The sequence below is a fragment of the Indicator indicator genome, chromosome 5 (assembly GCF_027791375.1).
Source record: "Indicator indicator isolate 239-I01 chromosome 5, UM_Iind_1.1, whole genome shotgun sequence".
NCBI classification, from domain to species: domain Eukaryota; kingdom Metazoa; phylum Chordata; class Aves; order Piciformes; family Indicatoridae; genus Indicator; species Indicator indicator.
The window spans coordinates 32200608-32225461 of NC_072014.1; the positions used below are offsets into that span (position 1 = coordinate 32200608).

The 24854-nt window shown below is 46.9% G+C and overlaps 1 protein-coding gene across 2 annotated transcripts in view; it reads right to left on the minus strand.

Annotated features, from left to right (window-relative positions):
* The window catches only part of ITGB5 (integrin subunit beta 5), a 63659-nt gene that overhangs the window by 17129 nt on the left and 21676 nt on the right, over positions 1–24854 (minus strand). The window contains exons 5-10 of one of the 2 annotated variants that reach the window (XM_054380804.1): positions 24048–24216; positions 18215–18376; positions 16732–16827; positions 14440–14529; positions 10805–10939; positions 7067–7496 (exon numbers count right to left, since the gene is read on the minus strand). In XM_054380804.1, coding sequence (XP_054236779.1) covers positions 7067–7496; positions 10805–10939; positions 14440–14529; positions 16732–16827; positions 18215–18376; positions 24048–24216 — 1082 coding nt within the window. The remainder of the gene's footprint in view (positions 1–7066; positions 7497–10804; positions 10940–14439; positions 14530–16731; positions 16828–18214; positions 18377–24047; positions 24217–24854) is intronic. The other variant, XM_054380805.1, reaches the window with a different exon arrangement.

The window sequence follows — 24854 nt, forward strand, 5'->3', positions numbered from 1 at the left end:
ACTGTGGTTGATGCTTGAGAATTGCTTGCAAGAAAAATTCAAACACTGCTAAAGGATGTCAATACCAGCCAGCTGCTAAAGCTCCAGGGCAGCCTCTCTGTCTACCCTTTCAAAGTCTTTTGGAGCCTAGGACTGTGTGTCTTCTGGTTTCTCACCACAGAAGGTGACACTTCAGCACTGGGTAAAATGGAAGTGCACTCTGGGCTGCCTGTAGCAAGTAAGTATGTCCTGTACGTGTCCCTGTGGTTTCTCATCCTCCCCATGCTGTAAAGAGCAGAGAATTTCTCAATGACATTCCCCATTAAAGGCTGAGAACTGTTGAGTGTGGCTCTTGGAGGTTACTGCCCTGAGGGTCAAGCATGGGGAGACCCAGGCTTTCAGGAAGGCATCTCAGGAACCAGCTTTGGATGACCCCAGGGCTGGCTGGCAGCTCCCGTCCCTGGAGTGAGATCTAAAAGCCAACATCCCACATGTAAGGGCAACCACAGGCTCCTCCCACCGATGGAAACATTTTCCAAACCACCACTTGAGCAATCTTACTCTGCCTCCCCAAAATCTTGCAGTGTCATGCACCCCCAGCTCTGCAAGAGGTCAGGCAGGAGTGCAGGAATATCAACAACTGACTTCCAAAAGAGTTGGTCTGTACAAACATGCTTTGGAAAAGTAAAGAAAAAAAAGGAAAAAGGGAAAAAAAGTTTTAGTTCTGATTTGGAGCTCAGGTGCAGACAAATGTCATTGGACACACTGCCAGCAGCATCTTCAGGGAGCTTGTACCCTGGGTGTGGATGGCACCAGTCTGAGCAGCATGAAGGTGAATTCACTTGGCTGCTCTTCCAGTTAATCCCCATCACAGCCCCCAGCTGTGCCTGACCTAGTTGACCTGGACCTTACATTTCTTTAGGCTGACCCACAGGGAGGAAGCAAACAGAGCTGACCTAAACCTTACATTTCTTTACACTAATCCATGTGATGAGAGTGAGTGGAACATGCCCAGCTTCATAGTTTAACCCTGACAAAGGCAACGGATGTCCTCAGTCTGATTCATTTCTTGCTAAACTTTTGAAGTCTATTCTTGTTGGAGCCAAAAATTTCACAGGTGAAAAGGGTGAGGTAAGCTGGAGGGGATGCCCATCTAACAGTAACAACAGGCAGAGGTGTTCCAGCTTCAGTTCATCACTGCTGCAGGACATGGCAAGTCAGAGATTTATTCTTCCCTCTTATTCAGGCAGATATTAGTGGTTTATGCATTTCTTCACAGGCACACAAATGTCTCAGTGCAAGTGCTTTGCCTGAGCAGCTTTTGCAGGTGATAAAAGCCAAGGTTGAACAGCAATGCAGCAAGGAGAAAGGTTTTTAGAAAGCTTGAGAATAAACCTGCACCACATCTTAAAAGACAGATGCTGCTGCAGTGCTCCTCTTTATTCACTCTGACCATAAGGTTTCCCTCTGTAGCTCTGTAGGCAGGAGACCTCAAGATCATAGAATCATAGAATCAGTCAGGGGTGGAAGGGACAGGCTGTACACAGAGGGTGGTACATGGTAATAAGGTCATCCCCAAGCCTTCTCTTCTCAAGGCTGAACAAACCTTGAGAAGAGAAGGCTTGGGGATGACCTTATTACCATGTACCACTTAGAATTATAGAATCAGTCAGGGTTGGAAGGGACCACAAGGATCATCTAGTTCCAACCCCCCTGCCATGGGCAGGGACACCTCACACTACATCAGGCTGGCCAGAGCCTCACCAGCCTGGCCTTAAACACCTCCAGGGATGGGGCCTCAACCACCTCCCTGGACAACCCATTCCAGGTTCTCACCACTCTCATGGTGAAGAACTTCTTCCTCACGTCCAGCCTGAATCTCCCCTCTTCCAGCTTTATTCCATTCCCTCTAGTCCTGTCACTACCTGATATCCTAAAAAGTCCCTTCCCAAGATGCCTGAAACCAAGTTTGTTGGCTGCTAAGAAGGACTGACGAGCACCCTGGGCCCCACACATTTAGATATCCCTCTGTTTTCTAGCTTAATTTCAACTGCTTTTTAGCTCCCTGTCCCCTACCCTTCTCTTTAGTGGGGAAAAAGAGGCACTCAAGTCCTATAATCAACCATTATAGAATACATTTCAGCTCAGAGATTTTTACTAGGTTCAGCTCACTCCAAACCACCCTCCCATGCCCTGCAACCCCAACAGCACACACAGCCACTGCCTGGCCCTCTGCAAGCCCCCACCTGCTGCTACTAACTAGGGCCAAAAACAAATCAGCCAGTACCATGAGGTTACATTGCAGTGACCCGAGCTGACAATGCATTCTCTGTCACCAAAATAAGCCTTAAAAATGCTGGTGGATGTGTGCTCCCCACCCTCCTCCAGCCTGGGGATTGGAGCAGGACTGACCTGAGGGGCAGACACCCCAGAGATGGAGTCACGTCTCCTCTGCAGATGCATGGATCCCGGCTGAACAAGCACTTAGCAACAAACAAAGGTTTATTTTTAACTTCCACATCTTATATGGTCCTTTTTTTTTTTTCTCCCTTTCAGTTTTTTTATTTTTTTAATATATTTTTTCAATAGGCAGTGCATTTTTAAATGCAAACTAAATTTTAAAAAATAAGTAGAATCAAAACAAACCCCCCCATCAGATCTCCCATGTCAAAACCATGAAGATAACAAGACTTGACATGACTTCAAAGAAAAGATTGCAGATGTGGTTTAAGCTCTGTTTTTTACCCTCTTTTTGCCACAGGCCACCTTCTTCCCTTATGGCAGTGACTACATTTGCTTATCGTGCAGGCAGTGGGCACAAGCAAGTTCCCCTTCCTCCCCAAACCACACTCAATCCATCACTTGAACCTCAGAGTTTAATAGATCAAATACTACCCCTTTCTTTCTTAACAGAAGCTTCTGGTAAAAGCTTACACAGTAGGAATGAAGATAATTAAGACAAGGGAAAAAATGTTAAAGGTGGATCACCTTTATTTTCACATCTGATGCACACTAGCGTCCTCCACCCAGGCACTATCACTGGGTACGTGAGTATTAACTACAAAAGTATGGAAAGAAGCCCATTTCCATAAGATGTATCCCTGGGAACAGTGATTTGCACAGTAAGAGGCCCCACCAGAAACCCAAGGGTGGAGATATCAGCAGTGCCATCAAACTTGAGCACTGCTCTCAAAGCATGGGGCTCTATTTCACAACCAGAAACTGCTGCGCTGGCACCAGAGCCATGCTCTCACCAGACCTCCTGCAAACACAGTGCTGTTAAACACCCGTCTGGTGCCTGGGATGGGGAACACCAAAACCAAATTGCAGAACTGGGAGTGAGATATCTCATTTGAGGCTGCCTTAAAACAAACAGAAAAGCCATATCTCACTGAGCCTTAGTATAGGCTAAAACTTCACACTGCTTCCCCATTTAATGAAACCCAGAAAGGGAAGCATCCAGAAATAAATACTGAAGACTTGTACGTCCTCAGCAGTTTTGGAAGTGGTTTCAATGGTAGAGATGTTTCTGTGCACAACCACAGTTCTGGGCTTGGGAGCACACAAATGTCACCCACATGGGAAGCCAGGTTACAGTGGTGAAGGTTAAGGGCAAGTTTCTCTAGAGGCACCAAAGTAAAGATTCTGTCATACTGCTCTGCATCCCCCCCTCCAAGAAAAAGAATAGATTTGCAGCACTGAAGCCAACAAAGCTTGGCCTCCAGTGAACCAGTCTCTCTTCATTAGGTGCAAACCAGTGATGCCCTCATGAGGGCCTCTCCTCCCTCTTGCCACCTAGTTTTATGGGGCCTTCAGGAATGCAATTAGTGCTGAGACGTTTCCTCCTTTGTCAAACTGCCTGGCAGGCAGCCAAGGGGTTCAAAAGCTGCTGGGCCCCCAAAGCCAGCTGCTCCTTTCCCCACCAAGCTGCAAGCAGTAGGGCAGGCTGTGGGCAGGAGGTCTCTCTGTCCCTCTTCCACACCCACCCACATCTCAGACGAGAGGCCAGATCAATATACTGAAAGCCTCAACACAAGAGGGAAACTCCTCCATCTGGTGCAAAACTGGAAGTGAAGTGTTCAGGGGTTTGGGAAGCTACTGCTGCATTGCCAGAGCACGATGCCATGGCTCACACTATTGCATGCCTTTTCAAGGAACCAAGGACTTCTGCAAGCCATTCCCAACAGCCCTTCCAGAAGCTGGATTAATGGTTTGAAACAGCTACTCTGAAGATGTTAATTGAACTCAGGGATCAGCAGAACAAATGCCACTTGTCAATGACTAAGTGGATGGAACTTAACTCAACAGTTACAACATGTTATTTATGACTCCTTTTCCTGCCTGCCTCACAGATGCAGGAGACACATTAAACCTCCCACTAACAGCAATTACATTTTTGCTTCTCCTTTAGGTTATCTCCCAGCCAAACTCTGCTTCTCCACTTTACAGGAGACTACGAAAGGACAGGAGACTATGAAATGACAGGAGCCATAGACAGCACTGTCTGCAGTCATCTCTCCTCTCAAATGTTAACAAAATGAGGAGCTAGTATTTATAAATTAAGCCATAAATTAATATTATTTTGGTGGCCAGACAACCATGTACCAAGAGACTAGAAGGTCAAAGTTTATTTCAGACTGTTTCAGCCTTATTGTGATTTTTGCCAGGAATACAAGATGCCTGAGTATGATCTGCCACCCAGCCCTGTGTTATGGCAGTGACTTGGTGGAGACAGCTTCACTTTGGATCATAAAATGAAGAAAAGCCCAGGCTGGTTGGTGATGGGCAGGATTCAGTCTGTGACAGTGGTGGGCACTGGGTTGCTGAGGCTTTTTAGGTACAGACATTGTGCCCAGGAGAAAACAGAGGCACGGCAGGGTGTCATTTCTTCCCCCCTGCAGGAACAAAAGCAACAACTGGACCCCGTGTGACTGCCCCAGGAGACATTCTGCACTGATCTAGACTCCCCTGGCTGCCAAGTTTACACATTCTGGTGGGCTGTGACATTCAGTGCCAAGCCAAACACACAGACTTTTTTCAAGGTCCTACTTGTAGGGAGGAGAGGGCACACATCTGCTGGAAGTCATTGGAGATGCTTATGTAGCAGATGGCTGTTTGCTAGGGGCAGCTTTGGGCTCTGCCCTCCTGTGTAAGCTCAGATGCTTTTAGTGGGCAGAAGAAGCCCCAAGCCTCTTGGGCTGACAAAACCATTTCAAAATGTTATGTCATCAGCATGGCACTTGCTGCAGCTCAGATTTAGCATCATAACTGCTGGAATTCCTTTTTTAAAAGCCAACAAACCAGCAGCAATAGAAATACCAGGAGGCACAGGGAGAACCACTCCACCCCAAGAAGCCATGCCAGACTTCATTCCATGCCTGGAGCAAAGAGGCCACTTGGCCTCAGCTTACCCTTTGTTTTCTTTCATAGCTATAAAAAGGACTTTTAAATTACTTTTTAAAACTCTGACAAATCCCAAAGTAGCTATGCTGCTCTTCCCAGCACCAGAAGCCCTCCACAGGGACAGAAGAAAGCAGATGCAACTAAGACATACAACTGATTTCCTCTGTGGAGCAGCAGAGGTCTGGCTCTCCTGATGAAAAGAAGATTCAACCAAAGCGGTGCTCTCCTCTTGCACTACCAACCCCTACACCCGTAAATTTCAACCTCTTTTTTATAGCATCAGTCTCCTGCTTGCTATTAAACAGACTGCATTTGGGTAGGAGAACCCCCAGGAAACACTGCTCTTAATGATTTCATAGCTGAGCTTATTTTTTTCTCCATCTACATTCAAATACCTTTTTTTTTTTCCTGCTTGCTCACCCCTCTTTCTGTTTCTGAATGTTGGTGGTTGTTATGGGAGGTAGTGCCGACCTTTCTCACTACTCTGCAGTGGGGAACCCTGAGGCAATGTCAAAACCTAGGGTATCACTTGCCCCACCTTCATCAGTGATGAAATATCTCCAGCCAAGCCACATGAAAACGAGCATCAACACCCTCTGCTCACCTAACAACACTACTCTCCAGGCAGCCAGAAACTTGCAACCTAAAGGTGACACATTGCTTAGTGCACAGCTCAGAAATGTGCAAAGGCAAGATAAACAGTCAGGCAAAAAATCACCGCTTCCCTGAAAAAAAAACACGAGAAGTAGCTATTTTTCCAAGCTTACACTCAACTTGAAAATTTAGCTCAAGATTTTCAGATAAGGAAGTATTTTACTTGCTTGAAAGAAGGCAAATTTTAAAGAACAACCTTTTTTACCAGCTCCAGCTGAGGGAATTAAGTCAGAGGTGTAATCCAGGCAATTATGTGCAGGGTAAATTATACGACCTTGCACAGGGAATTAAAGCCATTTTAGCAAACACAGCTCAATAGCTCCTCTACCTTTGCTTAAGCAAAGCTGGCTGTGTCTTGCCCAGTGGATGACGTGTTTGGGCAGAAAAAGCTAGAACTAAAATACCTTTAGGAATCTTTCACATGGATTTTCTCTAATGAGAAATAGACTGAAACACAACCTTTCCTTGCACCTGCACTACACCAGAGGATTGCTTCAAATGCTGATTTTGCCTACACAGGGAAGGATGGCACATACAGGAGAAACCAAATCTAAGAAGACACCAAACAGCTTCAGATAATTCAAGCCTGAGCTGGTTTACTCTTTCCTAGGGATATAGTTCAGTGTGCAAGAAATGTGCATGGTTATGACAAAATAACAACACCAAGAAAAGACATCTTCATGGCACCTGGGGAGAGGCCAAGACTGCAAGTAGAGCCTTTCACTCAAATGCTGGAAGCTCACTTCTGACGGGGATAATACACTTTTTGATCATTAACGTGGAAGCGTTTAAATATCTCCTCTTTTTTTTTTTTTTTTTTTTTTTTTGGGGGGGGGGGGTTGAGGGGTAAGGGTAAGGAAAAGAAAGGGAGTGCAGATCTCTCCAGAAACAGGGCACGGCACATTTCAGCAGGCAGGGACGGCTCAGCCCCTCCCACACCCTGCACACACCATCCCAGCAGCCTTTCCCATCTCGGGGCGGTTCTCCCATCCCTGCAAAGCAGAGGGTGCCGGGGAAGAAAGGCTCCTACCTGAGCAGAGGACTCCCTTGTACCTGGCGCAGGAGAAGTCGTCGCACTCGCAGAAGGGCCCGTAGATGTTTCCGAACTCGCTCTCGTAGCAGAGGCACTGGTTACAGCTGCACTCCCCTCTCCCGCTGCAGAGGGGTTTGCCCTCCGCCTCCCGGCACATGGCGTTGTGCACATCGGCGCTGGCGCCCTCCTCGCACTCGCACCTGGCCCCGAGGTAGCCAGGGTCGCACTCGCACAGCCCGCAGGCGTAGGTCCCATTGCCGCTGCACTTGCCGCTGGCCGGTGCCGCCCGGCCGGTGCAGCCACACAGGCAGTTGTAGGTTACCGCCACCTCCAGCGTGTCCCGAAAGCCAGCAGGCTTGATGGTGAAGGTGTGAGAGGTGTCCTCAGAGGGGCAGCTCCGTGCCTCCACAGCCACCTCGAAGGAAACCTGGTGGGGAAGCAGGTTGAGATGTAAGTTAACACGCACGCCTCTAAAATGGTCATAAAGAATGTCTTGGGAAGGAAAGCAGGAAAGAAGCACAAATGTCTTGAGAAAAAGCTATAGGGCAATTACCCAGAGCAGGACCACTCTCAGCACTCTCAGCTTCGCTCCCAGGTGTGCAAAAAAGCCCCAAAACAAATGTAGATCTCACAAGGGAATCTGCACCTCAATGCACTAACATCTGCTAGTCCCACAAGGGTTTTGACATCCTTAACATTTTTTAACTCTTTATTGTTAGTCAGCAGCAGTGATTTTCCCCATCAGGGACCACTGGTTTCTGAAAAGTGGGAAGAAGCTTACTTATTCCCATGAAACCAACAGGGCAAAACTCTACCAAATAGCCTGATTTTCAAGGTATTTAAAATAATAAACTGTGAAACTAAGCACTATCAAGGATCTAATGAACACAGCAGAAGTACCTAAGGCGCCTACAAGACCATGGATTTAGAAGATTTTATGGGAATCCTGGTCTGGACATAGAGAATGTGTCTCAGTTACATAGTCCCAGGCTAACAGCACACTGCTAACAGGCCATTTTTTGATGGATGCTTCTTATTAAGATTAGCGAGTTTGGGTCAGTTGCCCTGGCAATGTTCCCTCCCAGCTTCTTGTACACCTGCTCACAGGAAAAGCATGGGAAGCAGGGAAATCCTTAACTTAGGACTTGCACTACTTAGCAACAACTAAAACATCAGTGTGTTATCAACATTATTCTCACACAAAGCCAAGACACAACCTTGCAGCAGCTACTAGGGAGAAAATTAACTCTATGACAGCCAAAACTAGGACAAAAGGTTACACAGCTATACACCACTCCTCTACTTGTTTTCTGTTGCTACAGCCCAGTGTCAGGGATTTTCTCCTTGGGAAAACCAAGACTGTCCTATTGCCATTTGCCTGCCCCCCAGTTTAATCTTGCTGTTTGATGAGAGTCTCAGGGCAGCCAGCACTGCCTGAAGCTGCTGATTAGCAAAGAGGATTAACCTTGTTCCAAGAAAATGAGCCCCATTCCTAGGCATCAGGAGGGAATGATTTTTCTCTGGAGACATTTGGGGTCACTTCAACCTGTTATTGCCTGCACTGCCCCACATGCCAAGCGGTGAAGTGCAGACCACCTCCAGCTAGGAGAGCTCACTTCCAGGAAACCTCTTGTGGCCTCCTCTCATTCCCAAGACCTGAAGCAATTAGGCCAGGAGCTCAAATTACAAAGGAGACAGAGATCAGAAAGCAAAATAAGGAGATCAGGATAATCCTGCTCCCTTTCACCTGCTGACACCCACAGCCCTAGGACTAAACCCCTGGCAGATTAAGACCCACTGCCAGCGTTATCCTCTTTGGGGAAACTTTCTTAGTAGGAGTCAGATCTTGATCCACATGAAAGCAATGGGGTAGAGAGAAGTAGAACAAAAGGGAATGAGGAGACAGGACCCCCATGATCCTGTGGCATGTCTGCCTGTGCAGGCACCTCAGTACTCAGGTGCACCTAAAATGGGGGATGTACCAGCGCCAGCTCTCTGCTGCACCCAGTGCCAAGCTCCCATATGGTGCAATCTGCAGCAGCTGGAGCAACACCCCCTGCTCATGCCAAAGCCAAGAGCCCATGATCACCAGATTAACTCTGCTACCTCAGGGGTTCAGGCTTTCCTGAGGGAACAAGGAGGGCATGTGCAATACTCCAGGGATTGTTTTTACTGGCCCATCAGAGATCCAGTAAGGTCAGCTAAAAAAGCAGAGGCCACCACTCTCTTTAACATTCTGCATGATCCTTTTATGGTGGGGTAAAAATCCAGCTACTGTGGAGTGTTTCAAACTATTTTTATGTGTCTCAGCACTTAGGGCTCTGGTATGTTTGCAGAGTCACTCTTCTCAAATAAGGCAATCAGGCTGCTAACAAACCCACACCCGTGGTCTTGCAGACAGTAAAAGCCTGGAGAAGAGAAGGGAGTTCCCCCACTGGTCTGAGCCCATCAACTCCTTTAGCTGTATCAACATTCAATTTAAAACAGTAAAGCTTGGCTTATATATATACATATATACACAGAGATATATAAAAGTATGGGATGGATTATGCTGTGTATACTTTTGGCATTAAGGAGCAAGTTGTATTTTTACTCCATTCTGCCACCTGATAATCCTAGGAACTGAACACAGGGGAGGAGGGCTGCTGCTTTTCTGAGCATCCAGTCCTTTTTTTTTTTTTTTTTTTTTTGCAATGCCTCCAAAGTTAACCATGATCTCTTCACTCAAAAAAGAACAGGTTTAGATTAGAATCACAGGATCATTTAGGTTGGAAAAGATGTTTAAGGTCATCAAATCCAACCTAACACTGCCAAGTCCACCACTAAACTATATCCATAAGTACCACATATAATACTCCAGGGATGGCAACTCCACCATGCCCCTGGGCAGCCTGTTCCAATGTTTGATAACCCCTTCAGTGAAGAATTTTTCCTAATGTCCAATATAAGTCTCTCCAAGCACAATCTGAAGTAATTTCCTCTTGTCCTATCACTTGTCACCTGGGAGAAGAGTCCCACCCCCACCTTGCTACAAACTACTTTCAAGCAGTTGTAGAAAGCAATAAGGTCTTCCCTGAAGCTCCTTTTCTCCAGGCTAAACAACCCCAGTTCCCTGAGCCATCATAAGATTTGTACTCTAGACCCTTCACCAGCTTTGTTGCCCTTTTCTGGGCATGCTGCAGCACCTCAGTGTCTTTCTAGTGAGAGGCACAAAAATCAACACAATATTCTAGATGCAGCCTCACCAGTACAGAGTACAGGGGGACAATCACTTCTCTGACCCTGCAGGGATGCTAATATAGGCCTGGATCCTCATACAGCAACATGAAAATCTTGAATATTTAAGAGACCACAAAGAGATCAGCAGACCACAGCAATCCAAATTCACAGGTGGGAGTGTGATGTGAATACCTGGGATTATAGGTGAAAAAAGCCCATTCCTGACTCTTGCATTCTGCTGCCTGATCAAGACCTTTTGGCTTAGGGTGCTGCGGACAAGCTGCTCGCGTTCCCTCTTTCCTTACATCTGACCCTGGGCTAATCTATACCACCCAGAGTCACTTCTAGCAAAGTTACTCTCTGTGGATGTCTGATTTAACGTGGCAGCATGAGGAGAGCGGAGAAGGATGCGCTAAACTGTATTTTATCACCCAGGACCACTCATTGAGAGAGGGTAAGGAGCTGGACAGAGAGTGAAACTGCTTCTCCAGGGAACAGACCAAAAGGCAGACTCACCGTATCTCCTATTTTGAGATCTCCACACTTCCTGAGCCCGGGATAGGACAACCCATCTTGGCATGTGGCAGTGAAGGTCAAGCCAACATCTTCAGGGCTGTCCCAGACTGTGAGCTCCACCTTCGACCGGATACTCTAGAAATACAATGGGAAAGCAAATTGTCAGGCTCTCAAAGGTGTCTTTCATCTGCTTTAGTCTCTTCTCCTGATGTTTCCAGAGGTTGGCTAGGCTATCTCTGCACTTATATAAAAAAAAAAATCACCCTTGCATGCACATTGACATTTAGGATTGACACTGATGCGTGCAACTAGACTCACAGAGAGCTGCTTACAATCCCTGTGGGTGACCTATGCCCTCCAGGATTGGCGTGATGAACACTGTAGCAAGCATTGAAATGCTAAGGATGCACGAGAACCAGAAAGAAGAAAACATTCTCAACCACAAATGGAGCAACTCTGAGCTGAAGGTCAGAGTCTTGTGTGCACATCTGTACTTCCTCCTCCCCATAAACCAGCCCCTAGCAAAGCACAAAGCCTTATTCTCCACTGGCAGTCATCCTGTGACATCTGTCATACGGCATAGAGAAGGTGTAAAACAGCATTAACTCTGTCCTGCTTTCTTCATTTCACCCAGCTGCTCAGAAAAATGTATTTTTCCTCTTAGGAGAAAACACCAAACAATATGTTTTTTAGATGAATCATCTGGAAACACTGCCATGGGAAAAAAGAAATAAGAAATCTTTCTTCTGCCTTTTACCTCGTAGCCTTGCTGCACACACAGACTTTTTAAGTCAACACAAAATTAAGTTTGTAAGTATTATGTCAGAATAAGGTTGTTTTGTTTAATTCTTCCAATGGCTGGAACTGATTTTTTTTTTAAATGAGTGCTGTCCAAAAACTACAAAAGCTTTCAACATGGAGCTTTTGTACAAATACATTTCTCTGCCAAAGCCACCTTGCAGCTCCATCCCTTTCTCCCCCTTGTCCTCAACCCTTCCCAAAGTGACCAGACCAAGGAAAAATGCTAATTCAGACCTCTTGCCACACAAAACCAAGGTTCACATATCAGAAACTTTTGGAAACAAGCAGGAAATACATGTTTTGGCCAGCCAAATCCTGAGGATTCTTCTGCTGTAGCAGAAGAACCACTCCTGGGGTGACCATTTGGAACATACAGAGCATCCATCATCATCTCATTTTCCTGCACAGAGCATGGCAGAAGACAGGATAACAGGTCAGCCCTCTGCATGACCTTGTGTGGACCCTTCTGATGTTCTTATACAAGTGCCAAATTGTCTTAATAGTCCTATATAGTAAAGCTATTCCTTTAATTATAATATCATTATTACCTACTGCACCCTTACACAGCCCAATACCTTCTCACAGCACCACAGCCACCACTAAGGGCTGCTGCAGATTTTTCTGCTGTGTTGTTTAGTGGCCCCCATGCCTGCTATGCCTTCAAGGATGTGCAGAGAATGCTGGAGAGACCCGAAGGAAAAGCCTGTCCCTGAGATAGAGCAACATCTCTGTTTGAAATAAAGCTGCTTGCTATAGCCCAAGGGAAATTCAAAGTCTGCATCATTTCAGTGTAAGAACAAGGAAATCCTGAACTGGCAGAAGCTCCAGAGACAGCTGATGTGAAGGCTACCTGCCATGGGAAATGCAGCAGTGGTGTAACAAGAAACACATCTGAGACCTGCCTGGACTGGGTATAGGAGAGCGTTTCTTAAACCAGTGTCCTGTTTGCTCCCTTCAGTCCCAGCCCAGCCCATGTGCCCAGGAAGAGACTCCCTGGTGTTGCTATCATCCTGGGCACAGTCGTGAAGGAGCCTTTTCATTTCCCAGGCACATTGGGATTTGAGGGAAGAGGTTTTTTTCTTACTGAGGGCAGAGAAAAAAGCAGTCCCAATTCTCTTGCTTCTTCTGCCGGGAAGTAGAAAAAGGGAGATGGAAGATGAAGTGATGGGATAAAGGGACCTCAGGGTAACATAAACCCTGAACAAGTCTGATGTACACAGCATGGGAAGAAGATTAGAGAGAAACAGAGATGGCCAAAACTCTGGAGAGGCTGAGCCTAGGCTCAGAGCACCAGCCACTGCCACCCCACAGGAGAAAACATCCTCTGTCACAGATGATGGATTTCTCCAGGCTCAGACTTTCCTTCCCATGAGGAATAACAAAGGTTCACACCCACTTGGGAATCAGAAATTTTAGCCTTCTCCCTCAGTGAGAATTTCCTCCTTCATTTCAGGAAGAAAACAAAGCTACCAAGAGGAGACGACCTGGGCAGGTGCCAGGTTTTCTGTGACCCCAGGCTGCCCGCAATACAGGCAGGAGCTGCCAGCTCCTGGCAGCAGACTCAGGGGTCTCAGCCCCTACCCACCAGCCAGCTGAACAGACAAGAACACAGCCTCAGCAGCAGATGACCCCACACAGCTTCCAAGAGGCACCTTGATGCCTGCATCCTAATGGTTCCAGCCAGCTGCACTGTTGGGAAGCTCAAAGCAAAGAAGAGGGAGCAGGGGTGGGGGCATCAAATCCCCAGTGGGTTTTTTATCAGCTTATCTCTCTCTGCAAAGGCTTGAAGGGTGGTGAAATGGCTACACTGGCAATGCCACATAGGCAGGCTCCCTTGGGATACAGGAGACACAGTGATGCTCATGGGGTGCTGAGAACCAACTTGTGCTGCATGGAGACCTGTGCAAGGATGTGACCTCAGCTGGATCCTGGTCAGTCCCTTGTGTTGTAGTGTGGTGGGCTGAAATTTCCCTCCCACATTAACACCACCAGACTAGCTCAGTTTGGAAGCAAATGTAGCTGTATTTACAAACAATGGAATGCAATGAATATACACAAAATATACAGTATTTACAACATTTACAAACATGTACAATTAACAGAAACAGCACAAAACCCTCCTGGCCAAAGCAAGGAAAGCTGTCCCTCTGCCTCCCCCTTCCCTGCCTTCTCCATATCCCCCCTGGCAAAAGGAAGAAAGAAAAGAAGCAGAGAGGTTGTTAGAACTTAGCTTTCAAGGTCAGTGTGCAGGTGTGTTATCTCCGAAGCAAAGCCAGAAGAGAAACACAGAAGCACCCTGCTAAACTGCCCAGCAAAAAAAACACCAGACAGACTGAACTTTGCTTTTAGAACTGACTATTAGAGGTTTCTATCTCCCCAATGGAAGTGTTTCGAATAATCATTATTTTGCTTTCCTACATCCAGTTGTGATTTATTTACATTCTTTTACTTTTCTGCTCGAATTCTATGAAATGAAATTAAAGGCATAGCCTTAAAACCACCACACCTTGAGAGGCCTCTGAATATCAGACAGTAAAGAAATCATCTATTTTACCTACTGGTAGAGATGCTCTGATAGAGAATAGTTTTAGATCAGGGTTGAATTTTGAGGGTCATTCTGTGCACAAGAGACATGAGATGAAATTTCCATCATGCTCCTTTGCCACCTCACACACCTTGTTTCCCTTCCCAGGATGGATGCTCCAGCTCTAGCAATGTGTAGGGGACTGGGGAAGGAAGTGGCCCAAGCTGGGAGGAGCACACCCAGGAGAGGCAAGCCATCTGAGCTCTTGGCACTTCACTCAACAGCAGCTGCAGTATTAAAAGACACTTACATTGTAGGCCTTGACGATCAGCTCAATTATATTCTTGGAGTCTTTGTGCAAAATCTCCACTGTTGTCCCAGGAATCAGGGCAGTAAAGTTCTTGAGGAAAAAAAAATAAAAAGGAGTCGGGGGGGGGGGGGAGGAGATATTAAAGAAAATGCTGAAATGGAGAGAGAAAAGCAGAGGGTGAGAAGGGAGCACCCATGCACCAGGCACACCAGCCACACACCCTGCTCCATCATCCTGTGGTGTGCTACAGCTTGGCTGATGTTACTGAGGAGCTTTTTAAAGCCAAGCATTGCTAACACGGCATGGCAAACACTACACAGAGCTCATGGCCACAGGATGGGGACTAACAGACCCAACCCTGCTGCCGGAGGGGACAAGACCCAGCTGCTGTGCAACCTGGAAAGCCAGCACTGAGGGGAGGGAGGTGTGGCTGCCCTGTCTCGCCTCACGACCTACAAGCATCCCCAGGAGAGGGGGTGGGGAATGAGCTCAGCTCTCCCGCTCTCCTCTCCGTGGGCTACCAGCAGCACCTCAACCATAGCAACACGACTGCTTGCTGTTTTCACTTGAGCCTCTAGAGCCAGAGCAGAGGTTTCCAAAAGCAACCCTGCCTGAAACCCTCCCCTGCATCCACAGAGGAGAAAAACTCCATGGGGAAGCTCCAGACACAAGCCAGCCCTTAGAGCTCAGGTCAACTTTTTCTTTTGGAGGGAAGAGTAGGGATGATGAGGGACTTCAGACTGTTTGTGGCATGTTGGGGCCCTGGACTCCATGATGGAAAAACACAGCTGGGCAGAAATGCTGCGTGCGATTAGGTAATGGGATTAAGTCACTGCAGAATGGGTTGAGCAGGTTTCTGCTCTCTCTTGCATGCTGCACAGCTGGCAGCTGTCCCAGCATCGAGATTAAGCTGGAGTCTATTTTAGGTCCTCACATGCTCACGAACACATACATCTGTCTGCTCAAAGAAGCTTTAGTGCTTTTCATTGACAGGACTAGGGGGGAGGGACAGTGAGCTGAGCCTGCCCCTGCCAGGCCTGCCGCCAGCATGGGGTCATGTGCGCTCACAGATGCATGCACACATGCTCACAGATGTATGCATGGGCACTTGCAGCTGCACACGTGCTCACGGATGTATGCATGGGCACTTGCAGCTGCACACATGCTCACAGATGTATGCATGGGCACTTGCAGCTGCACACACGCTCACAGATGTATGCATGGGCACTTGCAGCTGCACACACATGCTCACAGATGTATGCATGGGCACTTGCAGCTGCACACACATGCTCACAGATGTATGCATGGGCACTTGCAGCTGCACACACATGCTCACAGATGTATGCATGGGCACTTGCAGCTGCACACACATGTGCACGGATGTATGCATGGGCACTTGCAGCTGCACACACATGCTCACAGATGTATGCATGGGCACTTGCAGCTGCACACATGCTCACAGATATATGCATGGGCACTTGCAGCTGCACACACATGCGCGCAGATGTATGCATGGGCACTTGCAGCTGCACACATGCTCACAGATATATGCATGGGCACTTGCAGCTGCACACACATGCTCACAGATGTATGCATGGGCACTTGCAGCTGCACACACATGTGCACGGATGTATGCATGGGCACTTGCAGCTGCACACATGCTCACAGATATATGCATGGGCACTTGCAGCTGCACACACATGCGCGCAGATGTATGCATGGGCACTTGCAGCTGCACACATGCTCACAGATGTATGCATGGGCACTTGCAGCTGCACACACATGCCCACAGATGTATGCATGGGCACTTGCAGCTGCACACACATGCGCGCAGATGTATGCATGGGCACTTGCAGCTGCACACACATGCTCACAGATGTATGCATGGGCACTTGCAGCTGCACACACATGCGCGCAGATGTATGCATGGGCACTTGCAGCTGCACACACATGCCCACAGATGTATGCATGGGCACTTGCAGCTGCACACACATGTGCACGGATGTATGCATGGGCACTTGCAGCTGCACACACTAGCTGATGGCTGCACACATGGGCACTTGTGGATGCACATGTGTGCTCACAGCTGCACACACCTGCTCATAGTTGCACACATAGACACTTGCAGGTGCACACACATGTTCACATCTGCACATGACTCATGGCTGCACATGTGCACTCATGGCTCCACACACATGCTTGCAGCTGCCTCCACCACATGGCACTAGCAGGAAGATGCTTTCAAGAGACAGTTCAGTCTCATCCCAGGCTAGGTGGCTCAGCAGCACTCACCTTGTACAGGATGTAATGACTTTTCGTAACAGCGAAAATCAGGTGGATGTTGTTTTCAGCGAGTTTCTCCCCAAGAAGTGCCAGGGAAGGATAATCCTAAGGGCACAACAAGGGCAAAGAAACTGATGGGTAACACAGAAACAAATACTCATTTCATTCTTCCCCCAGCAGCAAAACTCATTCCAAAAAGTGGCATGTTTTGTTGTGGGAGAAACAGTCCCAGATGAAATAACAGAAATTCTGTCAGTCCTTAAACATTTCTGTTGTATCTCTCATTAGACTATATGACTGACAACACAATTAGCTGCAAGAACACCTGAACACTGGCTTACTTTCTTTCCTCTTTCTGCTTTGCCATCAGCAGACACACGTGTGTAATAAGCTGGCTGCTACCTCCAGGTATGCAAGGCAGGAAGATCTAGAATTGCAGCAAGTGGAGAAGTCTGATTTTTTTCTCCCAAAGCAGAAATATCTACTGCCTGCTCTTTTTGCATGCCGAAAGCAAAAAGAGATTACAATAAGCTCCTTAAATTCTGCAGCCTTCTCAGAGAGGATGGCAGGAAAATACTGCTCTAGCTCCTTACAAGAAACAAAATAATGAACCAGGGATCACTTAGAAGAGACCAGCTTGAGTTTAAAATCTCAGGCTGCTTCTGAAGTGCTATCCTTGGAAAAAAGCAGTTCATTTAGTGGCAAACTGTAGAGCTGATTGAGAGCCACCAAGACTTACACACAGAAACATCAAGGTTGCATTCCCATGTCATCTTCCCAGTCAGTATGGAAACTGCACCCCAGTATACAGATACTTGCTAGGATTGCCCAGGTGGGTGGAAAGGTTTCTGTGAGGAAACCTTCTTAGCTTCCATCCAGAAATGCCTGCTATTGTGAGGTGACATCTGTGCAGAAAGTAGTGCTTGTGACCTGATGAATAAAGCAGACTGCTGCAGAAGGATGTGATAATGAGGTGGCAGGCAAAAGCTCCTTCACCCTAGAAGTTTCCTCCACTGAGCTTAAATTTTAAAAAACTGGCCAGTTTGTCTGTTTATTGCTAAGATCTATGCTCGTGTTGAGCTCAAAGTCTTAAGCATCCCGTTGTGCTTACTGCTATAATCACCTCAAGGTAGACTCGGCCTCCTCAGGGAGAAGCTGACAGTCCACTAGACATTTTAGAAAAGAGATGACATTTTAAGTTTCCTCTATGCTTTGCAGGTAAGATCTGATGCTTTTCAGGACACCAAGCCCTTTTTCTTTCCCTTGCAATGAACCCTGAAGGAACTCACTAAGCTCCTAAATAAATTTTTTGAGCATCACAGAAACATTCACTATGGGAGGATTGCAAATTTTGTTTGCAAACTGTAGCAGCAGGTGAAACCATGCTGGTCAGGTGGTGAGCCTGCCACAGGCTGCTGGAGTCATGGGTAGCTGAGAGGTTCACCAACACCCTGAGTTCTCCAAGGGACGAACCCCCCATGTAAGCCCTCACCAGCTGGCTAGATGCACTGTATTCGTTGGCTTCATTCAGGTGGCACTGGCCATCATGGGGCTGCACCAGCCCCCCCAGTTTCCCATCCAGGGCTATGTGTGGCACATCATCCGTTGTGAAGACCAGCAGATGAGATGCCTCCTTACGCCAGCCGATCTTCTCCTGCGGGAAAACAAACCTGTGAGATGCCTGGCCTGCTCCTGCCAAGCCCAAGCTTTGCCCCTCATCCTGCACACGGTCCCAGCCACGTGCCCATCCAGCAGCAGACCCATTAGCACTAATTAGAAGAGCACCATGCTCCTGTCTACCCATCCCTGGCCAGAAAACAAAATGTCAGGGGCTCATCTACCATTTCCCAATATCTCCTTCCAACACACTTACTTAAAAAGGCATGGGGAGGTATGTGGACTGTCCACCAGACCTTCCCTACCCAGATCCAAGAAAAAGAGTTTTAGCTGCTTTTATAGCCAAAAGAGACAGGCCAAATCCCTCCACATATTTAATCTGACTTTGTTTCCTCAGATTTGTGAAGTAGGCAAGGCAACAGTGAAAGCTGCAACATCCCCACTCAGCAGATTCATTACCACCTGCTTGCAGAGGTTGTTTCTGAGCTGTAACAGACAGTGAGGTCCCTGCCTGAAGGGGCTGGTTTTGGTGAACCCATGTGCATGCACAGGCACTCTATGCAAGGACCAGACATTATCACAATCTCTTCATGAGGAGAGATGCAGAGTTATATGTTTTTTTCCTATATAAAGGGATAACATCCAGTGGATAAATGGTGCCCTCCCACAGAGCTTCCCCAGGTTCCTGGCTTCATGTTGGCTCTAGGAGCAGACCTGTGCCTATCACGGCACACTGAATCTGCTTGTTGCAATGGAAATGGAGGGAAACAGAGAAGCCCAAAGGAAATTTTTGGAAATCATAGCACTGCACCCCTGTGCATGTTGGCTGCACCCACTGGCAGCTCAGGCCAAGACAAGCAGTCTGAGCTCCCACCTGCCAAGAATGGCAAGGAGATCCTGCCACAGCAGAGTCTTGAGCCAGAAAGCCTCATGTCCCAGATCTTCTCCTTGGACTGGCCACCCTGCCCATCTGCCAGCGAAGACATAGCCCCACACTTTCCCTCCTCACAGATATTCAGTATCCCACTCCCTCCAGCTCCCAGCCCAGAGCAACACAGCACACATCCCATGGGAAGGGATGAAGGAAAAGCTGGGAAAAGCTTTCTGATGGGCACAGTACAGATGAATATACTCAACTCCACAGCTGAATCAGAATTTTGCCTTATTTTGCAGTAAGATGCCTATGAGCTGCCACAGCCCAACTGCAAAGACACTTCCTATGGACAGAGCTGGCCCAAGCAGGGCAAGACGGCACAGCAGGCAGAAGGATGCAGAAGAAGGACACAGAATCACAGCTGCCAGCACAATTTTTGCCTCTAAAATATGAGTCACAGCCCAAAGCCTGCTGATCTTTCAGATAAATATAACACTTGCTTCAGGGACACCATTCCAGAGCAACTTTCTATTTCCTCCCTACTGCAGAAGGATTTTTTTTTTCTTTAATGGCTTTTTAAAGATCCACACAATGCAAATAAGGCCACAGGAAGGTATCTTTAGCAATATACATCCTTTGCCATGTACCAGCATATTACAGTTCAGCTGAGTATGCAATGAGGACTTTCTTGCTCTGGGAAGCATGAGTCATTTCTCTGAAATGACCCCACTGGACAAAACACAAGAACTTCATGCCAAAATGCAATTCTTTAAGAACTCAACTTAAATGATCATGGCTCTATACAATGCAAGAAATAGCTCTCAGTCTACTCAGCCACCAGACAGAAGCCCATCCAGTTCACTTTTCTTTGCATATCCAAAGTGAATTTCCTTTTATTTGATGGCTGAGGCTAAGAAACTCTGAAAGAGATTAAAAGGATCAGTTTAAGTTTCATTTCCTCAGAAATGTGCTGCACACAACAAAAATGAGCTGCATTCCAGCAGCAGTTATGAAGCCCCTTTAGCAGTGACACTGCTGTTTACCTACGGGCTTAGCCAAATTTCCAACCAAGGACTAAACATCCCTTTTACAGATCAACTCTCTGTGCCTCCAACACTTTCTCATAGAAACAGCTTCAAAACCACTTTGGTTGCTCAGTTCAGGAACTCACTTCCAAAAAACAACAAGCACCCACAATGTTGGTGCCAATATTCAGCAACTGATGCTTTGGAGCATCAGACCAGGGTGTCTCAGATGGGGTGGTCAAGCTGCAGACCTATGTAAAAAGCAGTCAGAGAGGCTGGCACACTGGGGAGCCACTGCATCTCACACTGCCTCTGCCAGCGGCTTCCAGGCACTGGAAAATCCAGCTCTTCAGCATGCAGCTTCCGCCGCAAAACCCAGCCACACTCTGCTCTGTTTAAAACAAATAACCAAAGAGAGTTTCATTTATTTTTACTGGACTATGATTGTTGAACAAAAAAAACCTGCACTGACATCTGCTCTCTCATCTGGTCTTTGATCCTCATGGGATATAAAGGACTTTGAAAACAAGGGTGGGACCTGACTCCGCGGCAGAGCAAAGAGGGAAGACGTGTCTCTGCAGGGCTGGGCACGCTGTGGATCTTGCCCCTACTCTTATGACCAACTACATTTGCCTCCCATACCTACCCTGAAAGACCAGTTTCTCACTCCTTACAGCCAACAGTGACTGGCTAAACTGCCACAGCTGTCTCAGCACAGCCCTCCAAACACTATTGAAAAGGCTGAAAACCCCTGCATCAGTATCTCCAAGCCTGAAATATACATCTAAGTTTATGCTTTGGGTGCTGAATAAAAAAGGTTCAATTACCAAGACATCAACTGCCAGAGATGTCCCTACTTTCATCAATATGTCTAAAACCCCACCAGTTTCTCAGATGCAGACCTTTATGGAAGCAAGAAACAGATATGAGTGCAAAACAAGTATGCTTTAGAGATTAAAATCCAAAACCTCCCTCATTAGTGTGGCTCTAAAAGGCACCTCTATGTCTCCCAGGTGTCTTGGCCATCTCCACACACCAGTGTCTAGCAAGCATCAATTAAAACAATTTCAAAAGACACTTTATTTTCTAATCCAGCACTATACTATCTTAGTGTATAAGATCTGAAACTTCTACATACCACCAAGCTATATGATGCTTGCACTTAAAGAATGGCAGAAAACCAAAATACTGCAAATGGCAAACATAATTACAGAAGGCTGATTAATATTCCTGGCTTACCCTACTAGTATCAGGATAAAGGCTTATTGTCTCAGGGTCTTTCATTGCCTCCAGAATAACATTTACCATATCTTCATCTTTCAGAAAGGAGCCAAACCCTGGGCCTGCTTATTAGTCTGCATTAGCTGTGCACACTTTCCCTACAACTTGGGTTGAAAATCAGGCCAAAAAGTTACTTGAGCACTACAGAGCTCTTAGACAGCTCATGCAGAAGAAAATCTTGATATGAATTGTAGTGTAAAAATACCTAGCCAACAGAATAGCATTGTTTCTGACACCTTAGCACTTGGAAGGAAGGAGAAGACCACACTTGGCTGCTGTGGCTTGGAGGCAGCGAGGTTCTGCCGTGTTGTGACCGGCTCTCCCAAGCACATCCCCCTGGATGCCACAAACACTGCTGCCGAACACAAAGTACTTCATGGCCAACACGCTGCATAGCTCCTAGGGCAGGCAACTTTCTAAGGTCATAATTGCCCTAAATCTTGGGTTTAGAATATGGTGGAGAGGGTGAAATTTGGTAAAAGCTGGAGCATCTCAGTGAGATGCAATGGAATACCACAGTAGTGATGAGGAAACCCACTTCAGAAGGCACCAAGGTATTCGTGTGCTGCTGACCCTGCACTGGGGGAATACAGTTCCTGAATTAGTAGATACTGTCTGTACAGGGTTTAGTCCCCAAGATACTTCATTAGTCACCACTAGATGCATAGCACCAATCATGGCAGCAAAGAATATCCTCATCAAGAAGCAGCACTTGACTGTCACCTCAGGTGCCTGACACCTCCACCCACCCTGTCTGTGCTCAGGCCACCACAACCCATGGCCACCAACCAATCTGGGCCATCACATCCCACTAAACACCTATTTTGGCTTAGGAGGTCAATCAGCTGACTTGAAATGTTGGCTTTTCTAACTCTGGATGGATGGAGTCCTTGGTGCTCATTCCTGTGATCAGCAGGCAGCTGCTCCACCCTCAGCGAGTGGCTGCCAAGGCCATGTGAGCTATGGCACAGCAGGTCCTCCTGCCTCATGCTCCGGTTCCATGGACTTTATTTCCCACACCCAAGCTCTGGTAATTAATTAACTGCCATGGCTACAGAAATCCCTCTGTCGTGACATGCCACATCATGCAGAGTCACGCAAATGCAACATGCTCACTTCTGCTCATCCTTCCTAGAAGATATACTTCTTTAGAAGATATCTTACTTTAGATGGTATTAGCATCTAAGTTCATCTTCTGTGTGCTCAAGAACAACAGACAAACATTCTGGTCATTTACCAATAGTTTGAGATTAGCACAGAAGTGCAGGAAATATCTTGCAGGTCTCCTGTCTCCCACCAACACCTGCAAAATGAGCCCTTGTGACACACACCATTATTTCTGCACCACAGGGAAACATTGTCCCATTTTTGCAATACTGTGATGGAAGGAATTGCAGAAAAACCACATTGGAAGGCACAGCTGACTCACCATCCTGAGCTGTCTCTGCTTTAACCATGAGAGCCAGCTCTTCAAAACTGAGAAGCACTTTTTGGCCAGACCAGTATTGGAAGCAACACTGCAGTCATGCCAACAACAATATCTGTGCCAGAGAGGGGAAGGATGACTGTTGGGTGGCATCATATCCAACAGGGCAGGTTCAATCCTGTGCAGAGCATGAAGCATAAATGAAGCCAACCCAGGCAAGGAAGATCTGGTTTCCCACAAGCCTGTATCCCATCACTCTTGCAGACGATGCCTATCTCCTGACTCCCAAAATCCAGACCCAGAAGAAAGCTTGCCCAACCAAAAGTACTATGCAAGGCTAGAGCAAAGCAAAACCAAACTGTATGTCAAGAGAGGAAAAAAGAAACTGGAGCCAGCCCTGGCAAGCTTGGCCACATGGCAGAAGAGAATAAACACTTCCATCCCCAACGCACAATGTGATAGAGAGCAACAGAGATACTTTCTCCAGAACAAGTTTAAGCAAACACCTCCTAACCCTCTAAGAACATATCTAATATGGCACCAAGCTAATGAGCTCTGCCTTTAGTTACTGCTAACACCTCCAGTTGTGCTGGCAAAGACAGCAAGCAGGTTATCAGTGCCTGCATCACTCAGTCCTATGCAAGCAGGGGGAAGGTAAGAGCGTGGGAAGCTCAGCATGGGTCAGACACTGCAAGATATGCTTGACACACACTGAAGAAATGTATTGAGCCAATGCACAGTGCTGCTGCACACAGCTGTACATGAATCTTAAAGCATTTTATCCCAAGTGCTCAGGGATCAGCACCTGCAAGACAAACCATTACAAGTCTAACCATGTGATGAAATCCCAGTATTCCTTTGCATTTGGAAAAAGTCCATTATTACCCCTTCAAAGTAGAAAAAAACATTTTTTTTTTTGTCCTCGCCTGTCATGCACAAAAGCAACAGCCATGACTTTTCAAGGCATTTTTTTTCATGGCTTCTGCAAGACAAATGTAGTAGTCATGGCATACCAAAGCTTTATCCTAGTCCAAGGGCAGAGTGGAAGAAACTTCCTCTTCTTTTGCTTTGCTGTAAAGCCCCAGAAATCAGAGTGACTCACCTTGCAGACGGCGGCCTGCAAAATCGCATCGAAACCGCCCTCTGGAGCATCCCGGTTGCGGGAAACCTTTTGCTTTTGGACTTCTTCATTGAAACGGTCAACTTTATCCGTTAGGGACAAGAGGTGGCGGAAGCCAAAGGACGGGACGCAGCTGGGAAACAGCTTGTACCTGTAGGAGGAACAGAGGAGCGGTCAGCTGGGAGGAAACACATCACCATCCAAGAGCTGCAGAAGCTCCCAGCTCTACCAAGTTGGTCTCCAAAATTCTGTCCGGGGCTGTGATGGTTTAAAACTGTCTTTTTAATTTTTCTTCACAAAGTTCAAGCAGAAGAGGTGAAGGAATGTAAATAAATCACCATTGGGTGTAGGAAAGCAAAATAATGATTTCTCTAAACACTTCCATTGAAGAGATAGAAATGTTTAAGAACTACTACTGAAAACAAAATCGGGGCAGTCTGAGTTCTCAGCTTGCTTGCTGGGCTGTCTGGCTGCTTCTTCTTCTTTTCTGGCTGAAGATAACACACTGACCTTGACAAACTAAGTCTAACAGCCTCTCTGCTTCTTGACTCTGCCTTCTGCCAGGGGGAGTTGGGGGGATTCCTTCTGGCTGGGGGGGAGGCCTCTTGGGGCAAGCAAAGGGGGCTTGGTTGTGCTTTTCTGTTGATTGTACATATTTGTAAATGTGGTGAATTTTGTATATTTGTACATATTAATTGCATTTCATCATAGATTATAGATTTCCTTGTAAATACAGCTTTCATTTGCTTCCAGACTGAGCTAGCCTGGTCATTGTCAGTGGGGGGGATT